The sequence below is a fragment of the Haemaphysalis longicornis genome, unplaced genomic scaffold, assembly GCF_048455015.1.
Source record: "Haemaphysalis longicornis isolate Haplotype H1 unplaced genomic scaffold, Haemaphysalis longicornis Haplotype H1 scaffold_647, whole genome shotgun sequence".
In the NCBI taxonomy this organism is placed as follows: Eukaryota; Metazoa; Arthropoda; class Arachnida; order Ixodida; family Ixodidae; genus Haemaphysalis; species Haemaphysalis longicornis.
This window is the reverse complement of record NW_027526416.1, coordinates 21,665-39,436: the sequence shown is the minus strand read 5'-3', so window position 1 is coordinate 39,436 and position 17,772 is coordinate 21,665. Positions and strand designations below refer to the sequence as shown.

The 17,772-nt window shown below is 47.4% G+C and overlaps 1 protein-coding gene across 2 annotated transcripts in view; it reads left to right on the top strand.

The window, feature by feature from the left end:
• LOC144144187 (aspartate--tRNA ligase, mitochondrial-like) overlaps positions 1 to 17,772 on the top strand; it is a 62,176-nt gene that overhangs the window by 33,817 nt on the left and 10,587 nt on the right. For both annotated transcript variants that reach the window (XM_077675552.1, XM_077675551.1), the window contains exons 11-13: positions 10,507 to 10,572; positions 13,752 to 13,907; positions 16,512 to 16,647. In XM_077675552.1, coding sequence (XP_077531678.1) covers positions 10,507 to 10,572; positions 13,752 to 13,907; positions 16,512 to 16,647 — 358 coding nt within the window. The remainder of the gene's footprint in view (positions 1 to 10,506; positions 10,573 to 13,751; positions 13,908 to 16,511; positions 16,648 to 17,772) is intronic.

The following is a 17,772-nucleotide window of genomic DNA, read 5'->3' as shown; positions in this document are numbered from 1 at the left end:
ATCTGGTCTGTAGCAGAAGTTACGACCATTTGAAGTTTGGGCCTGAAAGATGGCAACCAGAAAAACCGGTTTTGCCTTCCAGGCCCAAACTTCAAGTGGTCGTAACTTCTGCTACAGACCAGATATAATGATAATGTTAGTCTTATTGCACTCTTTGATTTGTGCACAGTTTACTGGTTCCCTGTTTAGCTGCATCCCTCCAGCAGTTCTTTTACAAAGGCTGTCAAAAAATTGAATATAAAAATCCAAATAAATTTGAACATAATCATTTTACTCAAAAACAAATTTGATATCTACAATTAGAATGAGAAACTACATGTGCCCCCCCCCCCCCAATTTTCATCATCATAACTGCAAAAATAAAGTTTTTGATCAAAGACCCTTGTGCCCCCTTACTTCTAGGCGGCGCTTAACTCTGCGAGTTTCTAGGCGGCGCTTAAACTTGTGAATGAGCAGCCGGCGGAAACTGCTGCACCTAGAGCATGTGGCGCAACAGGAATTTCTTCATGAAAACTTGTGAATACAGCAAAGGAAAGCTGTGTGTAAGATTTCGCAATAAATGTTCAACTGGTAATAGTTTTACACAATGCTGTGCCTACGCGAGTTCTAATTATTAGAAAAAAATGTGTACATTAGTCAGGTCACAAGTTGCTCATTTGTCTTTGTGATTTGCAATCTGCACTATTCGAACTATTCGATTCGAAATTATTCGACCAAATCACTATTCGCTTCGAATTCGCTTCGAACCTCAAAATCTATATTCGCCCATCCCTAATAGAGACTAAAGTCTCTTCGCCGGCAAGCTGATGGGAGGACTTTAGCTGAGTCTGGGAAAGAAGGCGATGCTTGCAAGGAAGCAGATGCTGTTGGAAACACCCGTCATAAAGGCTGCTAGGAAATTCCTGTTCCTGTCGTGCTTTGGCATTTGCTCCTGCGGGAGGAGTGGTTGCGTTCCCAGGGTGTCTAGCGATCAGGAAAACAGGGAAAAGTCAGGGAATTTGAGCCACCGGGAAGAGTCAGGAAATTGTCAGGGAATTTTTCAATCTAGTAGTACCAGTCAGGGAAAACCACTTAGCGGCCTGCTCACACAGTTTTAGAATAGGGGAAACCAGTGTTGGAGGCCCCCAAGAAGTTACCGAACGCAACACGTTCGCGCGCGATGAAAGCTTGAACCACATGAAACATTTTCTAGTTCTTCTGCAAGCGAAAACGTGCTGCGCATGTCAGAGGCCCACTGATGCCACCGCGGAAACCACCCGCACGGGTTGTGCCATGCGGCAGGCGCCGGCAACATGGAGGCGGCACCGGCCGCGGATATTGCGGTACCTCCAATGACCGCTTCTAACCGCTCTTCGAATTGCTACTCAAGGCACAAAGGCACTCGCTTGTGCAGGAAAGGAGCCACCGCAGGCACGAAATCGTCGACGGGACCGTTAAAATACCGCGCACGAATCGCGTGCAAAAACTCGCCGTGCAGTTCATGCAGCTCGCAGCTGGCTTAGGCTGCTGGGTGCACTTGCGCAGAGGGATGATGTAGATGGTGCCCAAATTGCATGCACAATGCGCCTTGTTTTTCAGCGAATTTTAAAAGGCACTGCTTTTTGGGAGCTAATCTTGAAAGCACTTCTTTCTTATGACATCAGGAGCCAGAATTACATAATCAAAAAGGAATATGATATATGGTTTAGGCATCACCATGCCTTAGACATGCCTTAGGGTCACGTTGCAGATCGAGCCAGGACAATCAAGAAAAGAAGCAAGAAAAAAAAAAGCAAAAGGTGCTCGCTGAAGCACAACGTGAAGCTTCTGTTCTGCAAGAGGAAATAAATTCTCTCAAGCCGTAACTGGAGGGAGTAGTAGTAGTAGTAGACTTTATTGGAGCCCGAAAAGACGGTGGCACCTTTAAGTGCCGGACGGGGCGGTTCCCTGTTCACGGGACCCGTATGTGGCCAGCAGCTCCTGGCCCCTGGCCGCTAGCACAAGTTGAGTCTGCAGGGCGGGGCTGGCCAGCAAGGTCTCCCATCGCTCGTGGAGTGGGGGTGGGGGGTTGGGGAGGGGGGTGGGGGGTAGGGGTGCCTGGGGTTTAGTGCACTCTGCGATTATGTGTGCAAGAGTGCCAGTGCTGTTGTTGCAGAATGGACACGTGTCCTCTTCTTTCTCGCAGTGTGTCGAACCGAAAAAAATACGGGTTCGGTTACGGTTCAGGTTCAGGTAAATTTATTTTGTTCCGGTTCAGTTCCGGTTCGATTAATTTGATCCGCGAACCGGTTCGCGAACCGGTTCGGGGGGCTGAACCGGTTCGCGAACCGGTTCGGAAATTATAAATGACAAATTGCAACATCAAAATAAATTACAAATAAAACATCTGAAATCAGCACATACGAAACGGGATACATCGTAGTGGAAGGCTCAGAGATTTCTACCAGGAATGGTCTTTTTATGTGCACTCAAAGGTTACCTCACCGACGTTTTCGCATTCGGACTTCATCTAATTGGGTCCAACGCAGTGGCTGTAAAATCCGCGACCTCCTTAAAAACCCACTTACAAGTAGAACTCGCTAACTATCCCGCCACCTTGGCGTGTAAGCAATTGAAGGAACCGTGGGGAGAAAATACAGCTTTCTTTATTTGAACTAGCCTTCGGTAACTCAAATTAGACCCTTAAAGAACTTTTCATTAAACAAGATACGGAATATGAAAAACACTTCACCGAACGCAACGCCAGAAGGACGTAATAGGATAAATGTTAAAAAAGAAGAGTTCGCTGTCTCACAAATATGTTAGCTTCCAAGTGCCTATACAAAACCGGATGCATCGTGGTGCTGGCTTTCGTCAGCGGCCGCCACTCGCACAAAGCTAACTACACCGCACACTATATTACCTGGACGTCTAAAGGGATGCGGGAGAAGGTAATCACTTCTGTTCCAGTGACCATGTGGTTACTATGAGGTGCTGCTTTATGACGCAGGTTATTTTCTCGCAAAAAAAATTAATTGCCACTGGTTGATCTTTTTTCAAAAATAAATACATAATTGTATTTAAGTGGCGTTAACATTGGTATCATTGTTATTGGTATAAAGCAGTTTTCTTTTAAATTCCAGCTAGTTTTTGTTTTCATGGCCCCTTCAACAGCTTCTGCAGCAATCAAACTAAGCACTAGTCTGCAACTACAAAAAGGTTAAGGATACCACAAAGCGTAGGACGACCCGGGAAATTTTCCATTTCCCGCTTTTGTTCTCTACTGCGCAACAAATTTGCAGTTTAGGCAAAGTCGTAAAATTAGAAACGCACGGAATGCGCAGGAGAATAAATCCCAAATTCCGGAGGGCACTCTGAAAACGGTACAAAACAAACGGCCTCCTGGAAAGATTACGACAGAAACGGAAGTTCGAAACGAAGTTGTGTATTTATTCACTCAAATCGTTAACCACGAAAGGATCATATCGCAATGAAATATCCCTTTCAATCCGTTATAGCCAACGTACATCTGACTGGCAAAACATTAGTTATACAATAACGCAATATTGGTAAAAACCAAACTTGGTATTAAGTTCGTTACAGTGCTACCGAGCTTTAAAGATATCCACAATTACATATAATTATACAGTTTCAACTTGGTTACCAAAACGGCCCGCAGGGTCAGGTGTAACATCATCAGTCGTGGATCATCACAATTGTTACGATGTAGCTTAAGAGGGCTGCTACAGATCCCGTGGTGACGGCTCTACTGGTGTTAAGAAACCTTTACCGTCAAACAATAGGAAATTTTAACATTGTTATTGTGCAGCCATATAAAATTGGCACTTTCGAAAAAAGTACTCACACAGCAAGGAAATTGTGTGACGATGACTACAAACCTCGAACCCGTCACTCTACGGCACAAATAGGCTGCACTGCACGACTCGGCGGACAGAACACGGCCGAATAAGCATCTGGAAGCATTATACTCAGCTGCCATTTAAAAAAATAGGAGAAAACATCCTGAATGCACATTTAAGGCATAGCACCACTCCCACTAACACAGACAAAAAAAAAAAAACGACGACAAACAATTTTTTTGTTGTTACATCAATCAACAAAAATGCAGAAGCAGAACTGTTGCTATTTTACTTTTTTTTCTCCCCAGTTAGCACGGATCAGCAAAATATTGTCAAGAGTATTCTCTGACAAGTGAACGCGTTGAGGCAAAAGTATGAACTTTAAGCTAGAAAAAGTCCTCTCTACGCTCACTTGAGTTGCCGGGCACGCCAGCACAACTTTAGCCAGTTCATGAAGCTCGGGGCGTTCCAGTCGTTGCGTCTCCCAATAGGCAAGGACGTTTTCATCCTTCTTCAGTCTCTTTTCTCTTTCGAAGTCGCTCAATGCTGCCGCTATCGACTTCAGTGCTCTTCTTTTTTCGTAATTTTCAGCCACTTGTGACTTTTCCTTTTCCTTCAGAAGAGCGTCTAGTTCATCATCACTGCCTAGAGAGGATGTCGGACTTTCTCGGCAGTCGTTGGCGTCACGGCTGAGGCGTACAATGCTAGCCCACGTGTTGCTCAAGTGAACGCGAGCTTGTTGCTTGTCGTCTTCAGACAGCAGAATGTTGTACCTGGGATCAAGAAAGACCGCCGCCCTGAACGCGTCATTCTGAAGAAGCAAAGTCTCCCTTGCCTTGAGTGCATCAACAACAGAGCGTGCAAATGTGGAATCCACTTTCCCTGTGTCTATAACGCATTTCATCCAAGCGCCGTAGAAATCACCGACTGTCAACTGTTGTGACTGCAGGGTGAGCGTTGTCTTCTTTGCCGGGTGGAGAGCTCGTACAATGCCCTCTATTCTACTCCATTCGTCACCGGAAAGGAACAAGTCACGATTTGTGGCAGACATCTCCACACAAAACCCCCGAAGTTCGAGCAAACGTTCCAACATATCATGGGTGGAGTGCCAGCGAGTTGGGCAGTTCAGGATGGGCTTCCTTAAGTTTAGTTTTTTTATCATCATCATTACATTTGGGCACCGAAGTTTCTTGCAAACTTCTCTTGCTTTCGCAACAGTGGCCTTGACGGAGGCCTTCTTCATCGCGTCGTCAACTGCTAGCTGCAAAGTATGCGCTGCGCATCGCACTCCCCTCAGTACACCAGGCCACGGTCCCGTGTCGTCGAACGGGTCATCACTTGTCAACAGCAGCTCGGCATTCTGATCCCCAGTGACCTCCCCTTCGTCATCACTTCCCGACTGCTGCTGCTGATTCTGATCCCCAGTGACCTCCCCTTCGTCATCACTTCCCGACTGCTGCTGCTGATCTTCCATGAGCGACTTGACTGACTTCACTAGGTTGGTGCCGTTGTCTGTAGTGATGCTGTACACTTGGCATAGCTCGACATTGTACGCCGTCAGTACCTCAAGCAGGATACTCTGCAAATAGCCAGCTGTGTGCCCCTCCTTCAATTCTTTGATCGCGAGCGTCCGGAGGACAATTTTTCCATCGGAAACGAACTGCAGGTTGACACCAAGCATTGATCTGTCCATACGGGTGACACAATCAACTTTAAGCGATATCAGTCTTCCCTTCACTTGCTGCCGGATTTCTTCGCGCATTTCATCGGCCAAAAGAGATACTCTTGTCCGAATGTTTTCGGCGTTTATGACAGTCTTTGTGCTAAGACCATCGAGCAGGGGATCAAGAATTTTTCGGAAACCGGAGTCTTCCATCAGCGCAAACGGTCTGCCATTCACAGTGCACAGCTCTACACAAGCGCTAACAATTATTTGATCACTTATAGACACTCTAGCCGTGCCAGTTGGTAGCATAGCAGTGAGCTTCTGTTGCCCAGATGAACGTGGTCGTTTTGCCGAGCTTGCTTCTGCACCTGTAGGGGCCATGGAGGAGTCCGCAACGACCTTCCTGTAGATCTCGTAATGGTACCTCTGCAGGTGTCGTTGGAGATTAGCAGCATGGTTGCCCTTAATTTGCGCAGAACAACTTCCAACACCGCATTTTGACATCTCGGTTACATCATCATACGAGAAGTACTTCCTCGCTGTGTTTTTTCTTCTTCTGCCCATGCCGCTGTGTGCTGTAATATGAAAATTATTCTGGTAAATTTATGATCCTATTTGCAAGCTCTGTACTTGAAACATGTACTGGCTCTCAATAGCTACAAATGCTTTCCGAAAACTATTCTGGATAAACTCCTATATGGGGTAATAACCGACCTCATGGAGCTGTGCCGCGGTACCAAAACGCCCCAAATTTTCATCGGCCCCAAAACGTTAACACAGGAGAATTTAAATTTTTCTTTGAAATCGCGAAAATTATACTGGACGAGAAATGTAGTGAACGGCCGCGGTCTTTCTTCCCTTTGCAACGGCGTGAAAGACTAAGGAAAATTAAACTGACTATTCTGCATGACAGCAACCACTCTGAAGCCAAATTATCATGATAAACCTTTATGCCTCTTGAATTGCTAGTAGTTCATTGGTAGCTGTTGTAAGCCATCGAAGGCTCATCGAAGTTTCGGTTCCCTTGAACAACTTGGACTTACATCGCGGTCCATTATGTCACAATTAAAGACAACGAAACAGGGCTGGCATCCACTATACGCTGCTTCCTCAATGGCCACATACCTTCAAATATCGAAATGAATCTTCCCTATAAATGGAAATGAACACAGAATCCTTCAAAAAACGAAGGCATTCAATTTGCCGCCTTTCTCTAGACTACGAAACAAAGCCGTTGCATAACTTTAAACGATTTCACAAAGGCAGTAACTACCATATTTTAGCATTTGCACGCGTGAATGCGGAGTTCAAGAAGAAAACGTCGTTCAAAAAACCAAAATGGAACACCTTGACTAACCTCGGGTTGGGGCAACACACTCGTTGACAGCCTGACTCTACCGGAGCCGGCGCACGGAAGCAGATCCACACAGCGCTACAAGTGCTACAAGCGCCTGTGCTTCTGCCCGTAGGCAACCCTCTCTCTGCCTCGGCTCCAGTGCGGCGGGACTGCAAGGCGCCGTATTCCCGGGGACGAGCGGTGTCGGGCACGGGGAGTCGGAAAGCCAGCGCGAAATAAGTACAGACAGACGGTGTGTTTGTGAGAGAGAAAAAAAAAGAGGAGGGTGCACACCCCAAAGGTGTACGGGTCACGGCAAGCGTACATAGAATTCGATTCGCTCTGGCGCGTTTATTCATGTATAATACGGACACCGATGAAAACAAATGAAAAGTAGTCGAAACTAGTAGTGCATAACGTTTATAAAAGCCTGTAGCGAATGCAAGCGGCAAACAACGACTGCCTGATGACAGGGCTGTCTGTCACGGGAGCTAACTCCAGCGTCGGCTGAGCTTTGGTTTGAGCGCACGCGCCCGCTTGAGTCCCATGGCTACGCTGGGCAGGCGACGGAAGCAACAGAAGCTCGGCAGATCCTTTGTCAAATTCGAAAGTACGCGCAGCTTCGCTTCTCCGCGAGCGACTAGGGTTTGTATCCCGATTTTTTTCCCCGCATTTATCGAGTTTCCGGTACGAAAACATACGGCATGTAAATCTTGACACTTCATAGCTCGATATACTCTGACCGGTGGCTGGGGCAGCGAAGAGCAGATATAATTCATGAACGCTCATTTCAACTGTAAATAAAATTTCTTTCTGTCCCTCAAACATTATCAAACTCCACAGCCTTTTCTTTTCTCATTCCGATGGAAGCAAGCTTCAAGAACTCGCGCGTTCTAGAAACGTGTTATGAAATGAGCACACCGCAGCATTTAGGATTTACGAGATTGTAGGAAAATGAAATCCCGTGACGCGATATTTTTTTTTTTTTTGCACAGCCTTCCAATTCTCTTTCTTCCGTGCAATCCGCGACCAGCGCAATACTGGTTCCTATGTCAAGATTCATGGATGCAGCGTTTATATTTCTAAGACTGAGTGGAGAAGAAAAATATGTAAGCGAGGTGTGTGTCAGTTGAAGGCACTTAAAAACAAATAGCATTGATAGCACATTCATTGTCAACAGCGCGTGGCCGAACCATTTTGACATGAGCCGGTAACCGTTATTTTTTTTCCGGTTCAGTTCCGGTTCGGGTTCATCGCGATAACAATATAACGGTTCGGGTTCGGGTTCAGTTCCGGAAAAAATACCGGTTCGGTTCCGGTTTTCGGTTCGGTTCGGTTCCGGTTCGACACCCTGCTTTCTCGGGATACATTCTATGTAACAGGACGGGGTGCGTGAGCGACCCTGCCTGTAGTCTCCTGAGTATTGTTTGCTGGTTTCTCGTCAGGGTGCGGTGTGGCTCAGGGAGGGTGCACCGCTCTTCTCGATATGATCTCGTTATATCTCTGTACGTGAGCACTGGGGTTGGGGTGTCTGTGTCGTGCCCTGCCCGGAGGGTCATTGCTCGGGCGTGGTAGTCGGCGATGGTGTTGCCGGCTACCTTTGAGTGGGCGGGCACCCACGTGAGCTCTATGGCTCTCCCCGGTGCTCGTTTTTTGGAGATGATTGCAGCCGCCACTGAGGAGATCGTCCCCCTCCGGTAGTTGCCGTACGCTCTTTTGGAGTCTGTGACCACTACCTCTGCCCCCGGTTGAACGAGTGCTAGGGCTATGGCCACTTCCTCCGCCGTCGTTGGGTCTTTGGTCTTAATTGCGGCGCTGGTAGCAAGCCGCTCCCTGTCAGTCACGACTGCTGCCGCGCGGTCTCTGCCTTTCTGTAGTGAGGCGTCGGTGTAGAGGACTCCTGGGTGTCCGTCTAGTTGCTTGGAAACGGTTAGTGATCTTGCTTCCCTCCTGCCATCGTCCTTCCCAGGGGTCATGTTACGGGGAAGGGGCTTTGTGTGTATGACCTCTTTCCATTTCTCGGTCAGGGGCGTTGTTGCAGGCATTGGCTCTATGCGCCATCCTATTTTGGTGAGTATTACGTGTCCGTGGGCCGTTTGGTTTAGTCGGACGCGCTGACTAGAGAGATGGGCCTCTGTCAACTCATCGACCGTGTTATGTAAGCCCATGGCTTGCAACCGGTTGGTTGACGAATGAATAGGTATGCCTAGGGCCTGTTTCGTTGCCTTGCGGATAATCGTGTCTATAGTATTCAAATGGAGGGAAGCAAACCTCAAACTGAACAAACAAACTGAAGTTAATCAAAGTGCATTTTGAGAATGAGGGCAGTTGCAGCAAATGTCTTTTTCCCTACTATAGAATGTGTTTTCTCTACGCTTTTTATAAGCTTCTACAAATTCCTACAAAATGGCGCTTGTTGCATAGGTCAGGGAATTTCAACTAAAATGGGCATGGAAAACCTGGAAAAGTCGGGGAAATTGAATTAGGCAATTTGCTAGACGCCCTGGTTCCAAGGGCAGTTTCGCAGTGCCTGCTGTTTGAGGGAGCAGCATGCTCTGCGGTGGAACTCGGCCACCACTTTGGATCTGCCGTTGGAATTGACCATAAATTCCTAATTGCCACATGTTGAAATTTTGCTTCACTGCCATATCAGTGCGTGTGAGGTGGTGCACCCTTCGCAGGGGTGGCTCTTTACAGGTCATGAAGGTTTTTGTTAACATTCCACAGAATTACACTGGTGAAGGCTCTGAGAGCCGCTACTCCAAATTATGTTCCCCACGTAGCTACAAGCAGCGGTTAGTGCGAGCTTAATTTCAGGTATACAGTTACAGCGAGAACTCTATGAGGAGGGGGCACTTTACCGAGAAAACGATGACGTTCGTGCGTTGTACGGTTTTCACTGTTCAGTTCTTTGGGCTGTGAGTGCGAAGAAGTGAAAATTTTTTTTAAGATTCTGGATGCGCTATGGTACAAAATTGGTATTTTTTGGCACTGTTCGTTTGCTGGTTACAAGAGGCCCTGCATTAAAAATTGGGCTGCTACCCTGGCCCAACACTGGGGCATTCTGTTCAGGATACACGCTATGTGGCCGGTTTAGCCTGTTAGCAAAATATTAACTGCATTTGTCTTTTTCCCAGTGTTTAATGCTACACTGGATTCTATCCAGTATATGGAGCAAGGTTTTGATGGTAAAGAGAGAACCAGAGTTTCCAAGGAATTCTGCTAATGCTGCCGACTCTGAAATTAGGCAACATAGGTGAAACGGACTGCATATTTGTGCTTCGTGTGTTAAAGTGCACTAAATAGGTGAATCTCAAGTGCATAGGGTAAGAAAGAACAAGAATATTCTGAAGACCAGCATCCCCCCTAAACTAAGCTTTTTTAAAAGACATTGTATTATGGCCCTGTCTCTGTTCTTTTTAAAAATAGTGCGAATATAAACAAGGACACAGAAAGAAGGCGGGACGAGCTTGTATATATTCTCACTGTAGCTATTTTTGAAATGAATTACCAACTCGCCTGACAGTACACCTTGTCTTTGCTCTTTGCTTCGTGTTATCTGTGAGCTAAAATGGGAAACGTGTCCCCTGAACAACTGTGAAGTGAAAGCTGCAAAGTGGCAACACTCGCCACCCTGGCTGGCATCTGGTGGGTTTCTCTATTGCAACACTTGGTAACGACTGCAGGGTGTGCTTCGGAGGCGGCACCTGGAAGCGTTCAAGAAGCTGGCGAGGCAGCAGCTCCAGTTCCAGGTCAGTGTACACCAGTGTTGTCCGGCAATATGTGAGCGTCATTGCACTCGCCCTGCAGCCATGCAAAGAACCGCAACCCTAGTTCCTTGCAAGGGGAAACATCTAAGTTGTCCTCCTGCCCGAGCTAGTCTTCCCACTGTGCGTGCCACTCTTGTGGGGGAAACGGTTGTTACGTGCTTGGTTGGAGCCTGACGGTAACCTTTAACAATACTTGCTTGGCTGGCTATAGGTGCTGAAGTGGCTACAGGTTCGTGCTAAACAAAAATTTGCCTTTGTTCTTCAAATTTTTGGTAGATGTCAGGAAACTATGGGAGGCACCGTAGTTGCCAGTGTAGATAACTCTAGCACTAAAAAATTACCCCACCTTCCCGCGAGGGTAACCCTGTGGAGATGCGACGCATCTCAGGGGTTCACTTGGTGTTTCCGTTGGGTTGATTCTCTAATTGCGTGAAACGTGTGAGGAACACGTATGATGTATTCTTTATTTAACACACGGCGTAACGTTAACGATGACGGCCTTGTGGTCGCTGAAGTGTACGGGTGGTGGATGGTGAAGTAACGGGACCACCGTGCAATTTGCAGCGAAGATCAAGTCTATGCTTGTGCCCGAAATCGGAACGCCGGTGCTGGAACGACCGCGGCTATGATGCAACGTGGCGCGGCTATGACGCAACAGAATCCAACACAATCCACTTTAATCCAATCCAAGCCAAGCCAAGCCAACCCAATCGAATCCAATCCAATGCCCCTCGCGAGAGAGTGTTCGCTATCGGAGAGGAGAGGGGGTGAGCGGTGGAGAGCGCAGCTCGTGCGGCGAGGAGAATGGGGGAGGGGTGTGGACGGACAACAACAACGCCATTTGGAGAGACAAGGCGAGTGAATGAGATGCAGTCGCATCTAAAACATGCTGCAGGACCAAGGGTGGGCATCTATTAGCAATTGGGGGGGGGGTACGCGCGCTATTTGTGGTTACAAAAATTACAAACAGCGAATTGAATTTTATTACCGAACAAAGAAATAAAGTTAATAAAGAAAATGCGAAAAGTTACTGTCACTTTGTAAAGAAGAGTGGTCAGTCTCGCTGCGTGAGGGTTATCGACTCGCGCAAACTGATCACCAGCACACAGCACAATACATTCACATACATGCAACTGCACTCTGTCAATCTTACTTGAATAGCAGCTGCAGACGCCTCGGGTTTTTCTGGGCAAATTCCGAGATGACGTGTGATGAAGTCTGTTGAAATGGCTCACACAATAAAGATACTATACTGGCCTCCCCAACATTCAATGCAGTACAGGCGTACAAGCATTTTGAGGGGCTGATTTATAGGTTTTGTTTCGGGGCTTGGGTGGTGCCGACATTTTGCAATTTAGAAGGAAAGGGTGTACAGGGTGATGGGACGGCACGGGAGGATGTTACACTCTCCGTACTAAGTGTAGCTGTGAAGATTTTTTGCTAGATATAGCTGCAAATTTGTCCGAAAACTGAAGTTCTTGCGGCAAGACTGCATAAAGACTGCATAAAGAAAAACACAAAAAAAGTCAAACCTTTCCCAATTGTTCGCTATCTTCAATAGCCAGCACAGGCAGTTTGTTTCACGGTCGTCACATGACTGGCAATGTCAGTCAGTGTCTAAAGTGCAATGTTGACCACAGTCGTGGAGTACGTTCCATATGGATATGCAGGACCTGAGTGTGCTAATCATTCGAGTAGCGTGGATTGCGGGCTAGTTGGTTCACATAAATAATTTTAAAAAACTTTGCGCTAAAGGATGAGACAAAGGAGAGAACGTCGGTGTCATTCTCTCCTCTCTTCCGCCCTTCAGGGTAAGGTATTTTAATTATGGGCCAACCAAGCTGTGCAGCTTTTTTGTAGTGCATAAAAATATTCGAATCTCCAGGGAGGGGGGGGGGGGGGGGGGGCAGGGGCAGGGGCAGTTGCCCTCCCTTGCCCCCCATTCCAGACGCCCATGTGCAGCACAAAACTTGTTAGCTCTGATGAAACAAGAGTGGCATGCACTGGGCTATCGAGAAACATGAACATATTAAAATGCGGCATTACGGTGTGGTAGTTGGATCAACTGGTTATGGAGTGTGTGGTGCGTGCGCTCAATGTCTTGAACCTTTCATAGGGGGAACTTTCGGCTCGGAAGTTCACGTGGCAAGAGCTGACAGTGACACATCGCCTTAGTTTCGACGACAGCCTTACTGAATGAACAAACAGCAAAATTTGTTGAGGCAAAGACACATGCAAGTACAACAAACTTACCGAATTAGCGAGCTGCTTCTGACCGTTCCTTCGATCCACAGAGTATCTAGCCTGCTTACATTGTCGGCGGACACTCTGTTTTTTGACACTCGTGTGGACACTCGTGTGGACACTCGTGTGGACACTCGTGTGGACACTCGTGTGGACACTCGCCACTTTTTTGCTGCCCTTGCTTAGATGACTGACCTCCCGATTGGTCATGAGAAAAGTATGCAAACAGCACAAAACATTACAGGAAGAGGCACTACAGATGATGTCACTGATTGTGATGTAAGAAATTGATTACGGTGAGCTGCATAGGTGTAGCTTTGGTGCATTAGCACCCGTTTGTGCAGTTGGTGGCAACAGTGGGAAATGGCGGTAGGAGGTCCTGTTTAGGATGTGATGCCCTTTTGCTGACCTGGTGCTGCTAAATGAATCCAGTTCCAGTTTTGTGAAGCCACCTCGTCTCTTACCTTGGGGAAAATAAAAAGAAAACGCTGAATGTGTCCTTCATGGAGTTGCAGTGTAGTAGCAGGCTGCAGCGTTTGCAGCTTCTGCGTAGTAACGTGCCTTGCACTCTCTCATAGCAAGTAGTCAATTGCAGTGCATGTGCATAGCCCCAAAAGTTCTTTTTTTGCCTTTTTCATGCAAGCGGGGACATAATTAAGATCTTCTAGTCTTCCACTGAACATTGTTTTCCTGAACCGATCACTAAATTGCTCCAATTTCATTCTCATTCTCACTCAGAACTGAATAATAGACAGTTTAACCCCGTGCTACACCAGTGAACAAATATGTCCCCAGACTAGTTGAAATGCACATTGCATCTTTTTTCGCTACCAATTCCAGCAGTGCCTTGCGATAAAGGAGTTGCGATAAAGGATAAAAGAGTACGTACCATGCTAATAGGGTGAAACGTTACACAGGGAGTACTGGCAGAGGTACCGCTGTCTGCGCAACAAGAGTCGCCATCAGGTGGCAAGAAGCTCCTCTCCTTCGAGGCGCAAAGACAGCTGTCGGCCATGCTGGAGGCTCAACCTGGGGACTCGCTCCTTCTATGCGCTGGCCCCACTGAATCGGCGGTGAGTTAGACCTTGTCAAAGAAAATTGGCTTTTAAGGTGCCTATACTGAGATTTGTGAAGGACAAGTTGCGGAATTCGTAACGATGTGAGGGCGTGGGGAGCGGGAGTCTTGATGCTCATATTGTTTTAGCAAACTCTTGTTTTTATCAGCGCTGTGTTGCACTGAAAGATTCTCTTTATGTAGACCCGCCCGAGCGGTGTTTTCTTGGTTCATCCAGCTACTACCGCCACTCGAGGTTTCGGCAGGACGGAGTGGAAACAACAAAAATTTGAAGCGGCCCTTATGCAGGTTCCAATGGAACTTCCAAATGTCTTTGATAACACAGTGCATTCTGGAAACCTTTTCTCGCAAGCATTTTCCAAAAATGTTTGGTATTATACTGAAGCCGCAAAGTACTGTAAAGTGTCGCCAATGCTGGCTTTGAGTTTATTGTGAGCAGAGTGTACAAGTCCTCAGAAGAACCAACGTACCACATGGTCGGTGATGCATTTTCGCTGCTGCTGCTGCTCCTTTACGAGTGGGTGGGTATCTTGCTGCTAACCCCACACCTTCAGTACCCATCTGCTTTGTAAGTGACCTGAAATTGAATGCAATGCCTGTGGTCAAAAATGCCTTTCATCTTTTCTGATAAGACCAGGACAGTGGGCTGACTAGTTGCACTGGTACTGCTTTTACGGGCTCATGCTGTAGGCCTGTTTTAAATGGTATTTGCCCAGTCCCCGTATGCCATTGTTAGTACCCTTCCCAGTGTGAGACCAGCAGACCCAGCACTTAGGCATAGCAGCCAAATTTGATGTTTCGCACTGAATACATAGTATTTTGTTGGGACTGTCACTTTTCCCCTCTGCTTGTAGTCCAACATAGAGTTTCATTTTAATATGTACTAAAGCAAAATGTTGCGCTAGTGTCTAGGTAAGGTGCGCTTCAGCGAGCAAGCCACAGCGCCGAGTCTTGTATGGCCTTCTCTCTTTCCTGGTGGTGGTGGTGATGACGTTTATTAATGGATGGACCTAGCCCCGCGTGGTATGCCGGCAATTGCTCCTCCGACCAGCCCCTTCTTGCCGCTATGCGCGGGAAATCATCGGGAGTCATTGAGGCATGTGTCCTTTAATCACCCCAGGATCGGGCGCAAACTGTCTCTCCTGGTGATCCAAGTTCCTATAGGAAGACTGATATCATCCAAGAAGGTGTGCGGAGCGGCTCTCCTTCAAAGTTCTTTGAACAAGCTAACCTCTTTGTCCTGTCTTAGCGCTGTTATCAAACTTCAAGTATGTACCAACAAGCCCACATTAACACCATTTTTCAGTGCCCTCATGTACAGGGTAGGAATGTTCCACTTTTCCTTGGCATGGCTCACCAACAAACTTGAAAGTTGCCTATGATTAAAAAAAAAAAATCGCGCCATATCCACGGAATGAATGATGGTAAGTGGGGCGAAGCTCGAGAGGGGGAGATCATCGGTAACCGTAACTCTCCCGTGAAAGTTCGCCCATTACATCATTAAGAAAGACGTAAGACTGTGTGCGTATATTGTACAAATCAACTTTTATTTTCGGAGTCAATGCTCCCAGGCCCAGACCTGGTGAAAGACCCCGCGCCATCGAGGACTACCCCGCACCTCCACCACAATTTGTCACGTAGGATGGGACACAACGGTAAAGAAAGAACTTTTATTTAGGGCGAACTTGTGCCCGAACAAGACGAGAGGAAACGAGCAAAGGTCCTTGCGTCTCGTTCGATCTCCGAGAACGACTGCCTGCGTTCGTGGCGTGATCTCTTGCGTGATCTCCCCCTCGCAGTGCACGTGCGCTCGCGCCTCCGTAGGCGAACACAGACAAGCTCGCGCTCCCGGTGCCGAGTTTGCGCTGCCGGTTGCAGCCGGTTCTTGCGCGTGCAACGCGGCCCACTTTGCGACATCTCCGAAAGCATGCGGCGGTCACGTACCACGAGACACAAGGGATGGACTGACCCATGACTTAAGGAGCTTCGCCCCTAAAACAGCCGCATTATTGTAAGGTCGTTTTGTAATATAAAAATGGAGCACCGAAAGATTTATTTGTCATGGATTCCTTACAAGCTTCATGCGAGACGAACAAGAAAAAAATGTTATCCTTTTGTGTTGATTTTGGCTTTAGGAATGGAAAGAAGCCATGCGACTGGCCAAGCCAAGTAGCAGAGGAATGTTGTTAGGTGCAATGGTGGTGCCCTTGGCAGCACACGGTTGCAGCGACAGATTTACCTCTGGTATATATTAGGATGAAACTGTGTTGTCCAATAACCTGTGCTTGCCGTCTTCCCCATCGGCAAATGTGTGAGGTTCGTTCGTTGCCACACATTAAAAAAAAAAAAAACAACCGGAGGTTGCATAAGAATGGGGAGCGGTCATGTACACGTTGTTCCTAGTAGTCTTAAAGTAGAACGTCTCTCGTACAAGTCCTCCTCTGCTAGGAGCCTGTCACCATTTGGTGAATGGAGGTCCAGTCAAAGAGATCACTGATAACGCATGGCAGAGTGAGCTTTACCCAGTATTTGCAGATTTCTTTGTTTTTTCTAAGTGTGGATGAGCGAGCCCTGTGCCTCCCCCCTTCCCCCTCTCACGCAGAGGCAAGTGCTGGGCCGTCTGCGCTCTGAAGTGCACGAGGTGCTGTGCGAAAGCGGCCTGGCCGAGAGGCTGTGCCCCGATGACTTCCGGTTCCTCTGGGTCACCGACTTCCCCCTCTTCTGCCTTGATGAGGAGGGTGAGGGGCCAGGGCTTCCGCGCGTGTACCACGCCTGCTTGTAGGCTGCACCCACCAACCTGGACATTAGGAGCTTCAGTTTAATGTTAACTGTGCCTACGACATGCACTAGGGCAGAGGTTTTGACAGTGGAATGCAGTGAAATTCATTTGCCTCCCTCTCTCTCGCATCCATTTATCTAACTTTTGGGGTGGGAACTTATAAGGTTATAAGGTGGGAACTTTGTGCGACACCAAACCTGTGCAGCCAAGTGCAGGCACAAAAGAAGTGCACACAGTTGGGGCATGGGTAACTTTTAGTAACAAGAGGCAATGTACAACACACGGCAAATGAAACGCGAACACGAAAATATGAATGAGAACATGCAAATAGCGCGATTTCTTTCCATGCATGTCGATTGATTGTAGGGTTTAACGCGCCGACGCAACGCAGGCGATAAGGTGCACCGTAGTGGAGGGCTCTGGATTAATTTTGACCACCTGGGGATCTTTAATGTGCGCCGAAATCTCGTACACACGGGCGTTTTTGCGTTTCACCCCCATCAGAAAAGCGGCCGCCGCAGCCAGGAATCGAACCCGCGACCTCGTGCGCAACGCCTTAGCCACTGAGCCACCGCCCATGCTATACTCAAGCTAACACCCCAGGAGGTTTAGAAAGAGAAGGTGAGCACGTACAGTGATGATGAGCTCATCATCGTTACCGTCTTATTTGTTGCACTCCTGGCTAACACACGCAACTACTTTGGTACTACCACAAGAATACAGAAACCTCTGTTCTTTTTCTTGAAAAAAAAGTTTTCTTGAAAATGCGATTGTCTTCAGGATTGCTCATAAAAATTTTTCAACTGAAGCTCTTCTGCGTTAAACATGAATTTTTTTAATATTCCAACATGAGGACAAGGGGTAGCACAGTGTGGTTGGTCCCTGGCAACCATAAACACCATGGCATCCACAATAAGCCATGGGATACTGTTCTGTAACTCAGAACTGGCATTAGCTCCTCACGGCAAGAAAGCTTGGTTTGTTCCCGGGCTTTGTTTTCACAATATCGGCAGAATAGTTCTTGTTTCCTCTTACCATCTTTTTGTTGTCCTTTTATATTGGATATGGACCCTGTGGTATTGTG